General features: G+C 35.2%; 1 protein-coding gene across 1 annotated transcript in view; it reads left to right on the top strand.

The window, feature by feature from the left end:
- The window catches only part of DMXL1 (Dmx like 1), a 185310-nt gene that overhangs the window by 95770 nt on the left and 71912 nt on the right, over positions 1-17628 (top strand). The window contains 8 exon segments of the mRNA XM_017872341.1: positions 1189-1336; positions 1339-1371; positions 2198-2459; positions 5099-6189; positions 6983-7174; positions 10376-10452; positions 12481-12608; positions 13119-13367. Coding sequence (XP_017727830.1) covers positions 1189-1336; positions 1339-1371; positions 2198-2459; positions 5099-6189; positions 6983-7174; positions 10376-10452; positions 12481-12608; positions 13119-13367 — 2180 coding nt within the window.

Below are 17628 nucleotides of genomic sequence, written 5' to 3'. Positions count from 1 at the left end.
TATTTAAGAGAGAGATTTCATAAGGAAAAGTCCCAAGTGTTTTCAGAGTGGAAGAAACCTGATGAGGTCAGTTTAATTAATTTTCAGATTTATCAATCCAGAAACAATATTTTGCTTAAGAACTTCTCATACTCCTATAAAGCAAAGGTAATGTATTAGTCCATTTTCATGCTGCTAATAAAGAAATACCCAAGACTGGGCAATTTACAAAAGAAAGAGGTTTATTGGACATACAGTTCCACGTGGCTGGGAAGGCCTCACAATCATGGCAGAAGGTGGAAGGCATGTCTCACATGGCAGCAGACAAGACAGAAGAGAGCTTATGCAGGGAAACTCCTCTTTGTAAAACCATCAAGTCTCTTGAGGCTTATTCACTATCTCAAGAATAGCATGGGAAGGACTTGCCCTCATGATTCAGTTACCTCCCACTGGGTCCCTCCCACAGCATGTGGGAATTCAAGATGAGATTTGGGTGGGGACACAGCCAAAACATATCAGGTAACTAAACCAGAAACTTATACTTGGGACACAGAAGGAGATGAATTAATTGGTGGAGTCTGGAACAGGCATCTACCTCTGTGCTATGGGCCAGCCTACCCCACAAAACTACCTCCTTCCTGTGGGCCCCACCTTCTTTCTGAGCTGAATTCACTTAGAATTTTTCTGTCTCATTTCTCAGCAAGACTGGTGAACATGATTACGATAAATAGTTCATCATTTGTTTGAATTTATTTTCAGATGACCCACATGAACAGCAACCTTTGGGGAAAAGAGACTTGATGATTTATGGTTGTTTTGATTCAAGGCACATTCTTTAGATTTTTATCTCTTAGGTCATTCTCAGATGGGCAGGGGTGAAAAGTTACTGATGAGTTTCAATGGTGGCACACAAGTTAATATAAGTTAAACATTTTGCATGGATGTAAAAGTAATTTTCACAGTCCTGCTAATGTAGTTTTCTTTGTATTTTGAAAGAAAAACTTTTCGTAATCTCTGAGACTTATGTAACAAATGTTTACTTAATATAATTTTACTGGGAAAAGGAGCGGGTATATAGTAAGGTATGAACTGGCAGATGTTTCTATTGAGACCTTAGCCAAAATCCTAACTTTGAAAATTGATTCTGATGTACAAAAAATTGTATTCCAAAATTTTCATACCGTTTTTTTTTTTTTTTTCGTTCTATAGAGCTGAAAAAAACACCAGAGATGACACAGATTTTCTTCGGACACAATTTGAGGATGAACGCCGTGGCGTAAAGCCAAGCTTTAAAGAATGCTCTTTTTCTTTGCTAGCGCAAACAAAGATTTAGAACCATTCTGCAGCATTTTTTCTTATCTAGCTGGTTGCCTCAGAATGCAAATTGACCTGGTAATTATGAAATTATAATAAACAAAGAATCAGCAATGTATCTTTTTAAAGTCTATTAGTGCTTAAACTTTTATTTTTTTTAAATTCAACTTTATGGAAACTAACACAAGCAAATATCTAAAATAACTGTTCATATTTAAATAGGACATTTAAAAATTTGATTAACTTGAATGAGTATTTAACAGAATTACGATTAACCAAATGTGTATTGTTAGCTTATTAGAGATACCGGTAATTGATCTTGATCTCTAACGAATATTCAAAAAAATAAAACAGAGTTTGTCCCTACCAATTTAAACTTTATCTGAACCCCATATACATGGCTCCTGTCCATTATTTGCTGATGTTAGAAAATACCATTGACTGATTATTCATCTTACAGAAACCTAAAACAAATTATGAATATTTAAGATAGAACATTTGTCTCAAATTGTCCTTTTGCTCAGAGTTTCATACAGGTAATTCAAAACATCTTTTTAATATGGAGACTCAAGTCTCCCGGGGTGGATGGAAAATAGTAGAGAGGTTCAAGACAAAAATAAAATAATATAGCTTAAATTGACATCATTTAAATTATCCGTTTTTTCCTCATTTAGTTTAATTTTTGCACATATATATATTTAGTACTAGAAGGTAGATTTGCACATATTAAATATTGTCAAGTAGATTTGGTAAAAGCAAGCAGCATATGTTTTGTTTCTTATCCTTCTTTGCTAATTTTGGATATTTATAAAGCCTTATATTTTTCTAGTTGTTAGTGAGTTAACTGAATTTATACTAAAATGAAACCTGCTCCTGCTTATTTAAAAACAATTTTTTTTTAAAGGTATGTCTTGAGAAACTGAATGATATTCAGTTGGCTCTTGTAATAGCAAGACTGTATGAGTCTGAATTTGATACATCTGCAACATATAAATCTATTTTACATAAAAAAGTTTTGGGAATCGATTCTCCTGTCAACGAACTGTGTTCATTGAACATAAATATGCATCATGATCCTTTTCTTCGGAGCATGGCATATTGGATTTTGGAAGATTATAGTGGTGCTCTGGAAACATTAATAAAGCAACCTATCAGAGAGAATGATGGTAAGCTGTACTTCTAAGATGTTAATGATTAAGAGTATTATTGGTAATTGCTACATGTGCAAATCACTCTATTAGGTGGTAAGGGTAATACAAACAAATTGAATTCATGGTCTTTATAACAGTTTTTGGTTGGTGGTTTGGTTTTTTTCTCCAGAAAGATAAATCCTTTGAAAACAAATAACTTTGGATTTTCTGTTTTTACCAAATAGATTTATTGAACATAAATAATGTCAACACTTGAATGTAAACATATTGAAGAAATACTGCTATAAAACCAGTTTTTAAATCTTAGGTTGAATTTAGTGTGTTTGTCAATCAGTTTTAGAATTCTCATAGTGAAAAATGTGTTCAGTGTAAAAAAAGGTTGACTTAAGTGATATGATTAGAAAATCTTTAGCTAGATAAACTTTTTGACTGTCTTGTTATGAACTGGTAGAGCTTATGTACTCTTTTGAGTCTACTAGTACCTTTTCTTTTAGAAATACTCTTTGTTAAAGCTTTCTTAGCGGCCAGTATAAAATGGAATTCTTTATATAGATGCATATAAAAAGGAGATTTACTGTTCAGATATTTTTTCATAGATTGAATTGTGTTTGGTAGCTGATAAAATACGTATTATATTATTTGGAATACTAATTGGAAAAGGGTCTAGTTTATAGATTGTTATGTGATATCATTTAATCAGGAAGTGGCCTTTGTCTTACTTTCTAAACCTTTGAGAAAGCTGGGTGACTCATTTGTTTAAGTCTCCTAGCCATTTAAGCTAAAGATTTTCAAACTAGCCTTTATGTAATGAAGGAAAATGTAAATGCCTTTTGCAGCCACTTTCTAAGTGTTTTATTTAAAAAAAAAAAAAATTTTAGATGCCGTATCTTGCTTTGTTGCCCTGGCTCATCTCAAACACTGGCATCCAGCTGTCCTCCCACCTTGGCCTCCCAAAGTCTGGAATTACAGGCATGAGCCACTGTGCCTGTCCTCCTTTCCCTTTCCCTTCCTCTTTCCTTTTCTCTTTTTTTTTTTTTTTTCTCTTTTCTTTACTCTTTTCTTTCGTCTTTCTTTCGTGAGATGGAGTCTCACTCTCACCCAGGCTGAAGTGCAGTGGTGCTATCTCAGCTCACTGTAGCTTTCACCTCCCTAGCTCAAGCAATCTTCCCACCTCAGCCTCCTGAATAGCGGGGACCACAGGTGTGTGCCACCGTGCCCTGCTAATTTTTTTGTATTTTTGCTAGAGATGGGGTTTCTCCATGTTGCCCAGGCTGGTCTTGAACTCCTGAGCCCAAAGTGCTGGAATTATAGGCATGAGCCACCATGCCCAGCCCTGACCCACCTTCTCTTTTTTAGACGCTCTGTCACCCAGGCTGGAGTGCAGTGACACTATCTCGGCTCACTGCAAGCTCTACCTCCCAGGTTCACACCATTCTCCTGCCTCAGCCTCCCAAGTAGCTGGGACTACTGGTGCCTGCAACCACACCCGGCTAATTTTTTGTATTCTTAGTAGAGATGGGGTTTCACCGTGTTAGCCAGGATGGTCTCGATCTCCTGACCTCGTGATCCGCCCACCTCGGCCTCCCAAAGTGCTGGGATTACAGGCGTGAGCCACTGTGCCCGGCCTGAGCCATTGCGCCTGACCTTTTCTCATACTTACACGTATTCATGTAAAAATTGTATTTTGATTTGGGACTAGTACATTTGTACATTTTTATATACTTTTATTGTCAATTAAACTTGTATTATTCTAGAAGAAAATTGCAAAAAATAATAATAGTGGCTTGAACCAGAATGATTGGAATGGAGGCAGAGAGATGGGTTGGGTTTGGGATATGATTTTAAGATTGATTAGATAGGACTGGATTTGATATGGAGTGTGAAGGAATTAGGAGTCAAAGGTAACTCTTGGCTTTTTAGATTGAACAATAGGTAAATGATATGGGGAAGTATTGTTTTAGATCATGAAGCTTTCTCTGATAAGGTGAACTTTGAGCAGAGAACTGGTTGAAATGAGTTAATCAATGTAGATATAGGTAAAGAGTGGTTTTAGTCAAGGGCACACTAAATAAAAAGGCCCTGAAGCAGTACATGTAAGTAGAAATGAAATGTAGGCTTTTGGATTCAGGAGTTTAGATTTTCAGTGTGAAGTTGGGACTGGAGATAGAGATGACGTCCAGGTTATCAGCGTGTAGATGTTATTGAAAGTCATGGAACTATATGAATTCAACTCAGGGAATATAGATAGAAAATAAGTCCGCAGTTAAACCCCAGGAGACTCTCAGCGTTCAAAAGTAGGGAAGATGAGGAGGACTAGCAAAGCAGACTGAGGAGAAGTATCCAGGGAAGTAGGAGAAAAAGAACTAAGAGTCTATAACTGGATATTTTAAATTATCCTAGAATGTTACCTGAAGAGATTTGTTTCAATGGGAAATAAGCGTAATCTTTGTTTTCTTACTTTGTTAGAACATGTCCATTATAAATGTGATGCTGTCTCTTAGTGCCATGGATTATTGTGGCCTATTAGTACAATTTTGTCAAAAGACCCTGTAGATAAAGGTGTCATAGTAGAGAGAGAAAAGAGACCACGATACAAACACACAGTTCAACTCTTGAACAACTTTTCTTGGCTCATAAAATGAATTTACTTTCAGATCAAGTTTTATCAGCCTGTAATCCTACAGTTTTTAATTTCTACAATTATCTAAGAACACATCCTCTTTTGCTGAGACGTCATTTTGGATCATCTGATACATTTTCCACACATATGAATCTAACAGGAAAAAGTGGACTGGCAGGAACAATTAATTTAAGTGAAAGACGATTATTTTTTACTACTGCCAGTGCTCATTTAAAAGCTGGCTGCCCAATGTTGGCTTTGGAAGTATTATCAAAGATGCCTAAAGTCATCAAGAAAACAAGACCTTTTTGTAGAGCTCCTAGTTTTCTGGATACTAGTAAAGACAGTTCTCCTTCTTCTCCATTAAAGTTGGATGCAAGAGAAGATAAGTCTTCTGCTGTTGATTGGTCACAGTCACTGATAAATGGTTTTGGATCTTCTTCAGAGGGTTCCTCAGAGAAGCAGTCAAACTCCACTCTTTCTTTTGACTGGAGCCAACCAAGTGTTGTGTTTCAGGATGACTCTTTAGAGTTAAAATGGGACAGTGATAATGATGAAGAAAATGAGGATGTCCCTATTTCAATGAAAGAACTAAAACCTTTACAGAGAAAAACAGATAAAAAGTTAGATGACGTAAGTTCTAACTACACAGAATCTTTCAGCACACTAGATGAAAATGACCTTATAAATCCATCAGAAGATATAATTGCAGTTCAATTAAAATTTAGAGCATGTTTAAAGATTCTCACAGTAGAACTTCGTACTTTATCTACCGGCTATGAAATAGATGGTGGAAAATTGCGTTACCAACTATACCACTGGCTTGAAAAAGAGGTGATAGCTCTTCAGAGGACTTGTGACTTTTGCTCAGATGCTGAAGAACTACAGTCTGCATTTGGCAGAAATGAAGATGAATTTGGATTAAATGAAGATGCTGAAGATTTGCCTCATCAAACGAAGGTGAAACAACTGAGAGAAAATTTTCAGGAAAAAAGACAGTGGCTCTTGAAGTATCAGTCACTTTTGAGAATGTTTCTTAGTTACTGCATACTTCATGGATCCCATGGTGGGGGTCTTGCATCTGTAAGAATGGAATTGATTTTGCTTTTGCAAGAATCTCAGCAGGTATGTAATTTACTTGATAGTCAAAAATAGTACATGTCTAAAACTGTTTTTGATGTTGGTTTTTTGGTTTTGAATACTAAGACTTGATTTTCTTCATTACAGTTGCTTTAGGGAATGCTCCCTTTTGTGTGGTCCTTCATATTATGAATTAGTAAAGTTGGGTATTTATAGTAGTTTCAGGCCTTATGACCTGCACTTAATTCACACTCCAAAGTGTTGTCTGAATGCCTTGTAGGGTGACAGACTTCTTATTGCAAGAGGATATTGTCTTATTTTTTTTTCCTTCTCTGTCCCCCCTCAAATGTCTTTTTTTTTTTTTTTTTTTGAGATGGAGTCTCGCTCTGTCGCTCTGTTGCCCGGGCTGGAGTGCAGTGGCACTGTCTCGGCTCACTGCAAGCTCCGCCTCCCGGGTACAGGCCATTCTCCTGCCTCAGCCTCCCGAGTAGCTGGGACTACAGGCGCCCGCCACCACGCCCGGCTAATTTTTTGTATTTTTAGTAGAGACGGGGTTTCACTGTGTTAGCCAGGATGATATCGATCTCCTGACCTCATGATCTGCCCGCCTCGGCCTCCCAAAGTGCTGGGATTACAGGCGTGAGCCACCGCACCCGGCCAGTGTCTTATTTTTAAATATGATTATTGGAATGCAGACTTCTTCACATCCCTTCTAAGTTTCTATTATGCTTTTATTTTTTAATTGTTTTGAAGTGTTTTAGAGAGCCCTTGATTTACTGAAGTAATGGTTTGTAACTGTAAATAGTTGGTTAACATTTTATCCCTCTTTGTTTTTAAGGAAACGTCAGAACCGCTATTTTCTAGCCCTCTGTCAGAGCAAACCTCAGTGCCTCTCCTCTTTGCTTGTACAGCCAATGCCAAAACAGTAGTTGCCAATCCATTATTGCACCTTAGTAATCTAACACATGATATTCTCCATGCCATAATAAACTTTGATTCACCACCCCACCCTGATACCCAAAGCAATAAAGTAAGTATGCTTGGTTTCAAGCTTTTAATTCATCTATACAGTGATAAAACTGCAAGATAAATATTCAGGTTTTTTTTTTTTTAAAGTAATTTTAAACATCAGACTAAGCATAGCAATTGTTACCTTATCAAGTTTATGTTGATTCCTGTTAAGGAAATCTTCTGGTTGTAGACTGGCTTATCTTACTCATGTTATTTATACCCAATAGAGTTCTTGAATTTCTTTTTATCACAATGCTTATTTAGTCTAGCTGCTTTGAGAAAAATAGGTGAATATGAGTGATTCCTTTAGTAGTACATTTAACCAAAAGCTCATTGTTTTTTAAATATAGAAACTTAATATTTTAATGTAAAGGCACTAGTATGCAAATGAAGTTTTTCCTTATTAATATTAAAGAAATCCACATTTTAGGGATAATGTGAACTATTTGCCCCCATTATTCCTCTAAGGTAGGCAGTACTTTGTGAACCAGCTACAACAGAATCACCTGCAGTGCTTGTTAAAAGTCTGGATTCTCAAGTTCACTCCAAACTTATCGAATCAGTCTGTGAGAGTATGTCCTAGGAATGTATATTTTTAAAGATGCTCCTTGTGTGATTCTAATGCATGCAACTAATTATATTGTTATAGTTAATTGTCTAATCCACCAAAGCATCCTATTCATCATTATTCTACTTTATCTGTTGTTAACGTCGTATTTTATCTTTACTTTCCAGACATATTGAAATCTTTTGAAGTATTACTGACATTGACTATTTTCATATATCCCTAGAGTTGTTTTTGAGTGTTTGTTTGTTTTTTTAATAGACTGTCATGTAGCTCTCATCCACCTCACAGGTTATATCACACCAATTCGATTTTCTGTTTGCCTGATGGTGGACTCTCCTACAATTTTACCCTCTTTAGTTACCTTAATCCTTGCAATTGAATTTCACTACTTATTTTTCTGTACTGCTCTGTAGTATAAATGACCATAGTGCTTATTATACAGTTTAGAATTTAATTTCTTTCAGATTGTGCTCATTTTAGCCAAACTATATTTCATATTTAAAACTCAAATTATAGTATACCTGTGGTGTATCAGTTAGCTTTTGCTGCTTAAGAACTGTCCTGAGGCCAGCGTAGTGGTTCATGCCTCTAATACCACCACTTTGGGAGGCCAAGGTGGGCAGATCACCTGAGGTCAGGAATTGGAGACCAGCCTGACCAATATAGGGAAACCTTGTCTCTACTGAAAATACAAAGAATTAGCCGGGTATAGTGGCGCATGCCTGTAATCCCAGCTACTTGGGAGGCTGAGGCAGGAGAATTGCTTGAACCCAGGAGGCATAGGTTGTGGTGAGCCAAGATCGCACCTTTGCACTCCAACCTGGGCAACAAGAATGAAACTCTGTGCCCACCCACCACCCCCACAAAAAAAAAAACAAACAAACAAACAAACAAAAAAAAACCTGTCCTGAAACATTTGTGGCTTAAAAAGCCGTTATTTATTTTGCTCATGATTCTGTGGGTTGGTTCATTAGTTCTTTGGTTTGGGCCAGCTGTACTAATGTCTGGACTTTCTCATTAATCTTTGGTCAACTGTTGGGTTAATTGGATTCTAGATGATTTAAGATGGTATCATTTACATTTCTGGTGGTTGGCACATGTTGATAGCACTGACAGGAGAATCTGAGTCATATATATCTCATCCTCCAGCAGGCAAGCCTAATAATATATTGGTCTGGGTTCACCAAAGAAACAGAATCAGTATGTATGTGTATGTATATAATGAGAGATATATTATAAGGAATTGGTTTATGTGGTTTTGGAGGCTGAAAAGTCCCAAGATCTGCAGTTGGCAAGTTGGAGACCCAGGAGAGCTGAAGGTGTAGTTCCAGTCCAAATCAGAAGGCCTGAGAACCAGGAGAGCTGTGATTTCAGTTCAGGTCAGAAAGTCAGCAGGCTGAAGACCCAAAAAGAGTTGATGTTTTAGTTCAAGTCTGAAGACAGGAAAAGCAATGTCCCAGCTCAGTGCAGTTAGACGCGAGTTACTCAGCCTTTTTGTTCTTTTCAGGTCTTGTCAGTTGAGTCTACTCACATTACAGAGCACAATCTGCTTTAATCAGTCTGATTCAAATGTTTGTCTCACCTGAAAACATCTCACAGACACCCAAAATAACGTTCAATCCAATGTCTGTGCACCCCATGGCCCAGTCACACCTAGATTTTTTTCACATGGTGGTTTCAGGGGTTCAAGAGCAGCAAGAATATAATTTGCAAGGCCTTTTGAGGTGTAGATTCAGAACTCACACTTTACTTCTGTTGGGTCCTCTTCGTCGAACAAGTCAAGCCCAGCTCAGATACAGTGAGTGGAGAAGTAGGTCCAATTCTCTCATGCAGAGGCTGCAAAATATTGTGATCATTTTTGCAAGTCCCATGCATAGTTTTTGTTATCTTCAATTTTATAGTATCTTTTAATTCATACCACGTTTTATTGACATTTCAAGGAAAATTTCGCAATTAGATTTGATCTGTCATTCTCCATTTTATCTACAAAAGACTGGCGTACTTCACAATCAGAATATTCTAGTCTAGTTTGCTTTCTTACCTAGCTGAAACTTCTCCTTCATCCTCAGTTCTACCTAATGTTACGGCCCTTGCCATGCCCTATTTAGAGTCTTCTCTTCCTTAAAACAAATGCCTGACTTCACTGCCTTTCAGTTACTGCCTTTCATACCTTATATCCTTTCTCTTTTCTCTAGTTTCACTCTCTTCAAATTGTTTTCTAAGATAACTAGGATATGTGGTAGCATATTCTTCAGTGACCTGCCCATTGGTGAACTGTCAGTTATCAGACTGTCTCTTCATATTTTCTTTGAGGAAAAAGCAGATTGAGTGTTGGAGGGCTTACTTTAATACATGGTTCATGCTCTACTGGAGAGCTGACATCTGTTCCCCTTTGCTCTAGAAAAAGAAATTAGATAGCAAATGTGTGTTTTATAATTTCTGCTAAAGGCTTCAGTGTGTTTTGTTTAAATTTTCTGTAGTGAGACTCATGTAGATAAAAATGAGTGTTATAGAAAAAATGGAAATAGTTTATGAAGGCAAAGAATCAAAATTTTTTCATTCTTTTAAAATGCTGATTATAGTAGGTCTTGAAAAAAAAAATCTGTACTTTAAAAAGATTATACTTAAAGTAATTTTGTTTTTGTTTTCCAGGTATATGTAATGCATACTTTAGCAGCCTCACTTTCTGCTTGTATTTATCAGTGCCTTTGTGGTAGTCATAACTACAGGTAACTATCTTTTTATGAAATTTAAGAATGCTTACAGTAAGCAATGAGGTTTCATATTTTGTATGTTAGTGGTTTAGAGCTATATAAAACAGTCTATTTTAAATAATGCAAAAAGCATATGGTTGAAGTTTTGAGTACTTTTGTTCATCTTTGAAATTTTATGGCAAATGAATCTCAAAGTTTTATTCAGTATAACTTATTTAGCAGCCTATTACTGATCACTGCCTTATGTCAGACATTGTGATTGGCACTGAGAATTTTAACGCAAATAATAAAATAAGGTCTATTTCTTAGGGTCAGTCTAGTTAGAGACAAACATGTGAGCTGATAAATGATATGTATGTAATATGGCATAGTACTAAAATGGTAACTACAATAAAATGGTAAATAGTAAAAGGCTCAGGGAGCACAGGGGAGGGAGTAACTTGGAATTGAGAAAATTTTACCAAATAATTGATGTATAGGATATTTCTCTGTATTTCTCTTTATGTTATAAAGTTTTACTGTAATTTATCTAGGCTTTAAAAAAATAGTTTGTTACCCTTTGGGGTCTTTCTATATCTATCTTTAGTTCTTTGAAATACTCTATTTCTTCAAATATTGTCTCATCTCTTTTCTATCTTTCCTGTTAAACAGATATTGCAACTTCTGGGTCATTTCTTAATGTTGTTTTAACTTTCCCATCCTATGTTCTTTTCTTTATCTCTTTTGTTTCATTTCAGGAGAAATTCTAGCTTCATTTTCCAAACACGGATTCATTATTCAGCAATGTCCTGTCTTATTTAGCAAGAATTTATATTTTAGAAATACTGTTTTTTGTTTTCAAGATCTCATTGAATTTAATAGTTGCTTCTGTTTCTATAACATTTCTTGATTTAAAAAAAATTTTTGAGTATGAAGTACTTTAATTTACTGATAAATTGGGTTTCTCAGGTGAAGATCTTTTGTTGAGTTTGTTATTTCTTACATGGTGTCAGCCTTCCTTATTGATTTTTGGTTGTCTGTCAATTTTATGTTTTTGAATTTTCTGTGGGTAACCTTACTTACCACTCTGGTTTTGTATTTTCCAAGGTAGCTTCAACTTGATTTCGTTAACCCTGATCCTTCAGTAATTCACTTTCTTATTATTTAGGCTTTATTTTCATTAACTTCGTTTTATCTTTCCTATCTATGATTTCTATAGGAATGAGGGAGGTTTTTTTGTTGTTACTCTGCCATCTTGAAACTGGAAAGTAAAGAGAAACTACAAAGGCATCACAATGTTATAACGAATGAGATTTGCCAATCGTAACACATCTACACCAATAAATGTGCTATATTTAAGTATTATGTTCATGTACTTAATGTTTGATGTAGGCATTTCTAAAGGACTTAACATAATTCCTTACACCATTTTCTGTCAGAATTATTTCATAGTTTATGTCAAGCTGCAAGTTTTTTTGTTCATTCATCTGTTAGTCTTCGCTTTGCATCTTTTACTTGGGGAAACTTACTCTGAATTCTCAAATTGTGTGAAATACTCCTTTATTTTGCCTTGATAGCATCGTATGCATAGGTTTCATCTTTTAAGAGCAGTATGATAACATTATTTGTGTTTTGTTCCTCTAGTAGAGTAAATTTTATGGGGACAGAAACATTGTTATTCCTTATATACCTAGTACCTGCTACAGTGCCTGATGTAGGGTAGACTAGCCATTATACATAAAAGGGAGCCTAAAATGACTTCATTTTCAACCAGATAACTATGTTTTTAAGTCAAATATGTAAGCTTGCTACTTGTGGTACATAGCGATTTAGTTTTCTCGTTTGTACTTACTCTATCTCTTAAAATGTGTTTTAATTTAGAAAATGTGTGTATTTACACTTAAAGAATACTTTGTTTTCATATAGCACTAGACTGTACAGTATACTACTTAGATGTACTAGCAGTATAATCAATAAACAGAAATTGATAGTCTTGAAATTAGATCTGAAACATGAAATTATTATATACAGTTTATAGATTTAAATATTGTTTTCTTCTCTTAGTTCATTTCAAACAAATCAGTTTACTGGAATGGTATATCAGACAGTACTGCTTCCTCATCGACATTCTTTGAAAACAGGAAGCTTAGATGAAGCAATAACTCCCAATACATCACCAGCTCAATGGCCAGGTATAATTTTTATGTGTAGATCATTTTTTTCTTAGTCTTGTTTATAATCTTAGATAAGTAAAAAGACGATTTTAGTTTTGCCGCATAATAATCATTATTAAATATTGTTAGAATTGATACCAGTTCAGTATTCACCACTCATTCTGAATTATGCAGTTACTTAACATTAGTATTCCCTTGATCGTTATGCTAATATGACTCAAATGTTTTGTAATACCATTTTTTAAATCATTTTGCTTTTGTCATACTGGAAAACATGTCTATGAAATTTTATCTATCAGATCTTAGTCATTAAAGATTTTAGTGTTTAATGTTAAAGATTTTTAATGTTTCTCTCAAATAGCCCATTTGTGCATTAACTGTAATAACCGCTACTACTCTATGAATCTAGGGAAGAAAATACAGTATTAAATCCTGATACAATACATTTTTTCCTAAAATTAGAAAATATGGTTAATTTTAATTTTAAAATTTATGGTCAGTGACAGCTATGTTTGTTTGTTGTTCTAGGAATAACTTGTCTAATTCGACTTTTGAATTCTTCTGGCGAGGAAGCCCAGTCAGGGCTTACAGTCTTGCTCTGTGAAATTCTCACAGCAGTGTATCTTAGTCTCTTCATCCATGGCCTGGCCACACATTCAAGTAATGAGCTATTTCGGATTGTGGCCCATCCTCTAAATGAAAAAATGTGGTCCGCTGTATTTGGTGGAGGTGCACATGTTCCTAGCAAAGAACAGACACATTCAAAAGCTTTACCTGGTGAGTTTAAAAAAATTTTTTAAGACTGAAGCTTTATTTATCTGAGTGATATCATTCTCAAAGGTAATTACATTTTAATTTAGTTATAGAAAGTTCTTGTTACAGACCATTTGTGAAAGCATGAACAAATAGTTATATGGTGAAAATACAATATTAAAGTTACTGGTGCAGTTTTTAATCTTTAAGATATTCCTATACCAACAGTTAGAACGATGATCTTATGTAAATTTATTCAATATTTTACTATTGAAACTTTCATCTGTTTTGAAACACACTGTAATATTGGTTTTTGTTCTATCCCAAATACAGATTCTTTCTTCTTTCTTTGGCAGGAAGGCACTTTGCTATGCCTAGCCCCCACCAGGTAGTGGTATTCTCCATGGAATGTGTGGGCTTTTCCAAAGCTCTTTCAGCCATCAGTTCTCATAGCCCTCCCAGTCTTGCAGGCAAGATATGAGCTTTAGAAATAGGCTTTTATCATTCAGCTTGCTTTGTGTTGTTTTGGGGGGCTGGGGTACAGTGGGCCAGTTTTATTTTGTTTGGCATTTATAGAAAATTGAGAAGTTTCCTTTGATCAAGCCATATTTTTGATTTAAAACAATGATTAGCAGTTTAGAAAACTATCTCTGCTATTTTATTCTGCTTTTAAATTCTTTGTTTTTTATATTTCTGACCTTTAGACTTGAACATTTTAAAGTGTGTAAAAATGAAACACTGTCAGTGCTAATCATAGAAAATCAGACTATGGCTTGAAATGGCTAGAAAAACATTTCAAATTAGGCTGCTTTATGATTTGCATAGTATGATTCCGGCCATTAGAGTTTTTGGATTTCTAAGTGTTCATGATGAAAAGTAAATATTTTAAGTGAATATTTAAGTGATTTAAGTGATGAAAAGTTAATATTTTATTCTAAGTGAAAAGTAAATATTTTAAACAATTATATCCCCTTTTAAAAACTTTCTAATGTTAAAACTGTATTTTTTTTCATGTGTCAGCCCATGTGTGATAATCTTGGTTTTCAGTTGTGGAGGGCATGAGGAGTAGGTTTATTTTAATATATAGTACCTGAAAACTTATTTCATTCTATACTGATGTTGAATAAATTGAAAATGTTAAATGTTTTTCCAAAAAAAAGCCCTATGCATACATTTAAGACAGAAGCTCAGCAAGATTATTTATCTCTTTATGAATTTTCATTCACTTCTTCCCTGACGTTTACACTGAACATATGCTTGGACATATAGGTGTATGTGGGCTTGGATATTTATGTTTTGGGAGGTCAAGCAGTTGGTGAGGGGCATGAGAGAATAAGAAAAACTTGAATTTGGCTTCATTATTTAGGAGAAAATTATTGCCAAAATCTATACCATGATTGATCAATATTCTTTGGATGAAGCTATATTAAAAGGAAGTTAGAAAAGTTATTATCTTGTTAAAATATTTAAAAGTGATTAGTAGCAATGTTGGCATATATTATACTTTTCAAAAGCAGTTTCCACTAAGCTGTGGCCCTGCATGACTATATAGCAAAAAATCATGATGGCCTAGCTTTTACTTCCTCTCCTTAATTGAAATTGTTTCTTCAGTTACCTAGGACTCTCATACTTTCTAGTCTGGGTCCTGCCTCTTTCTTCCACCAAGAAAAAACAGGCAGGAATTCCTTTATGTATAATACTTACCATGAGGCAAATTCCGTTTATAACTTACAGCAGAGTTCAATCAGCTTTTTCTGTAAAAAAGCAAATATATATTTTAGGTTTTGGAGTCCATTTGGTATCTCACAACTATTTAGTTCTGCCCTTGTAGCACAAAAGCAGCCATAGACCATTTGTAAACAGATGAGTATAGCTGTGTTCTAATAAAACATTATTTATCTCTTGGATTGCAATTTGCCAACCCCTGCTTTACAAGTAGAAGCACTTTGTTATTGCTCTATTTGGAATAGAATATTTGCCTTCCCTGTTAAAGGAATTTCAGGTTTTAAGAACAACTACAGTTAATGTTTGGGGACATAGAGTTCACCGTGAGTCTCTTAAAGTATTTGACCTAACCACAAATTGTACTTATGAAATAGTATAAGTGGCATCAGAGGGATAATTTATAATCTTCCCTGCCGTGGCCCTTAGCTTCCTTGAACAAATCTAGGGGCTAATACAGTTTTTGCTGTTGTAAAATATTGAATATGTAGAATGCTAACATGACTTCTCCAGAAGCCTGATACCATCCTGCCTAGTACTCATCCACCTATCACACTTCACTTACTACTTTGATGACTGTTTTATCTCTCTGGTCCCTGCCATTTGCCTTAAATTAAACTTATTTACTTCTTCTTTTTCTTCTTATGCGCGTCAGATTTCATATGCAAATTTACCTTATTTGCCAGATTTACCTTTGCTTATTAAAATATTAAGTATTTTAGTTTTGTAACATTCCTTTTCTGTTTTTTAAAAGTTGTTTATTGTGCTTTTGTATAGATTTTTTTAAAGGACTAATTTCACATGAAATTTGCCTTGGACTGTATTTATACTTGAGATATCTGAATTCAGTTAAGGAAAACTTTCAAAGTCAAGGGAAGTAAGATCCACAGCTCTGTTGAGTTTAATTTTAAATTAAAATTGGTAAATTAATTTTGACCGTGTTTTAATATGTTCTGAGAAAATTCATTTGTTAAGACTCTGATCTTGTTGATGTAAAATGTTAAAAAAGGGGTAAATTATTGCTAAGAAATGTCCAGATATCCATAAAAGAAAACGAAAATACGTTCTTACTAACTAGCCATCAGGTCTCAATTTCTTCCATTTTTCTGAGCACAGATGTATGTAAAGAACCTGACTGAAAGTCCAGGTTGATCTTTGTATAAGGTTGGTGCAAAAGCAATGGCAAAAACCACAGTTACTTTTGCACCAATCTTATTAACCCGTCTAGTTGTTGGTTGTAGGCAAAAATACCATAACATAAATTATTTTGGGGAGCCATTATAAGTCCCTCATAAGCTGTATCCTACCACTTATTTAACCCCAAGTAAAAAATAAAGTGACCTAAAATTATCTGCATCTATATGTTTAGCCTCAATCAATAATAAGGAATACTGAAAATATATTGTTCACTTAGTGGTAGGGCTAGATAGAGTCGTATCTAGGTTATATGGTGCTCATCTGTCCTTGAGTACCCAGAAAGTATTCTAAATACAATCATGGAAGTAACTGAAGGAGTACTTAAAGAAAACATGAATGGTACAATTTGTCCATTTGCTAACCAGAAAAAAAGGAATATATTCACTGAATAATGAAAACTAAAGGCCTGCTGGTTTCAAAGCCGATCTAATTGGAAAAGGAGCAGGAAGGCTGGGTGTGGTGGCTCACACCTGTAACCCCAGCATTCTGGGAGGCCTAGGTGGGCAGATCACCTAGGTCAGGAGTTTGAGACCAGCCTGACCAACAAGGTGAAACACTGTCTCTACAAAAATTAGCTGGGTGTGGTGGCGCACGCCTATAGATCGAGCTACTGGGGAGGCTGAGGCAGGAGAATCGCTTGAACCTGGGAGGTGGAGGTTGCAGTAAGCTGAGATTGTGCCACTGCACTCCAGCCTGGGCAACAGAGCGAGACTCCATCTCAAAAAAGAAAAGAAAAGGAGCAAGAAGAAAGAGAAAGGGAAAGAAGCGAAGGTCCTATGGAGTAGGGATCCACTGAAAACTAGAGAGAGAAAATTTCAGAACAGAAAGTCCACCAAGACAAGGAACTACTAGCAGCATTGGCTTTTAATATAAAGTTCAGAAATCTCAGTTTTTCAAAGGCATTATTATGTTGCCCTGAAAACTTGCCGAGGCAGGACAGCAACCTGATAAATTTTAGGTTGTAGGTAATCAGTTCTGTGTGTTTGGATTACTGCTAATCGTAATTATGATGTCCCAAGAGTCTAATTGCATTAAGTAATGTTCAATATACATTGTTGACCAAGGGAATAAAACAGTGTATTTTAGAAAAGTCGACTTGAATCCGGTTAAAATTAATGTATATTTAAAAATTTTTATCTTTTAAATTTGGCCAGTGAAAGCTGATAAATCTAGAATATTTCATCTTCCTGACTACTCAAACCTGTGTCAAAGCATTGTATATTGAAGGTGAAATACATGTATGTTGAAATACATTGTATATTGAAGACGAAATACATTGTATATTGAAGATGAAATACCCTTAAACATGTTTTCTAAAAAGTGTTCCATAAGTTTCGGTACTGTATTATGAGAGGAATTTGAAAGC

The sequence above is a fragment of the Rhinopithecus bieti genome, unplaced genomic scaffold (assembly GCF_001698545.2).
Source record: "Rhinopithecus bieti isolate Rb0 unplaced genomic scaffold, ASM169854v2 scaffold_6439, whole genome shotgun sequence".
Taxonomy (NCBI): Eukaryota; Metazoa; Chordata; class Mammalia; order Primates; family Cercopithecidae; genus Rhinopithecus; species Rhinopithecus bieti.
This window is presented reverse-complemented; position numbering and strand designations above follow the sequence as displayed.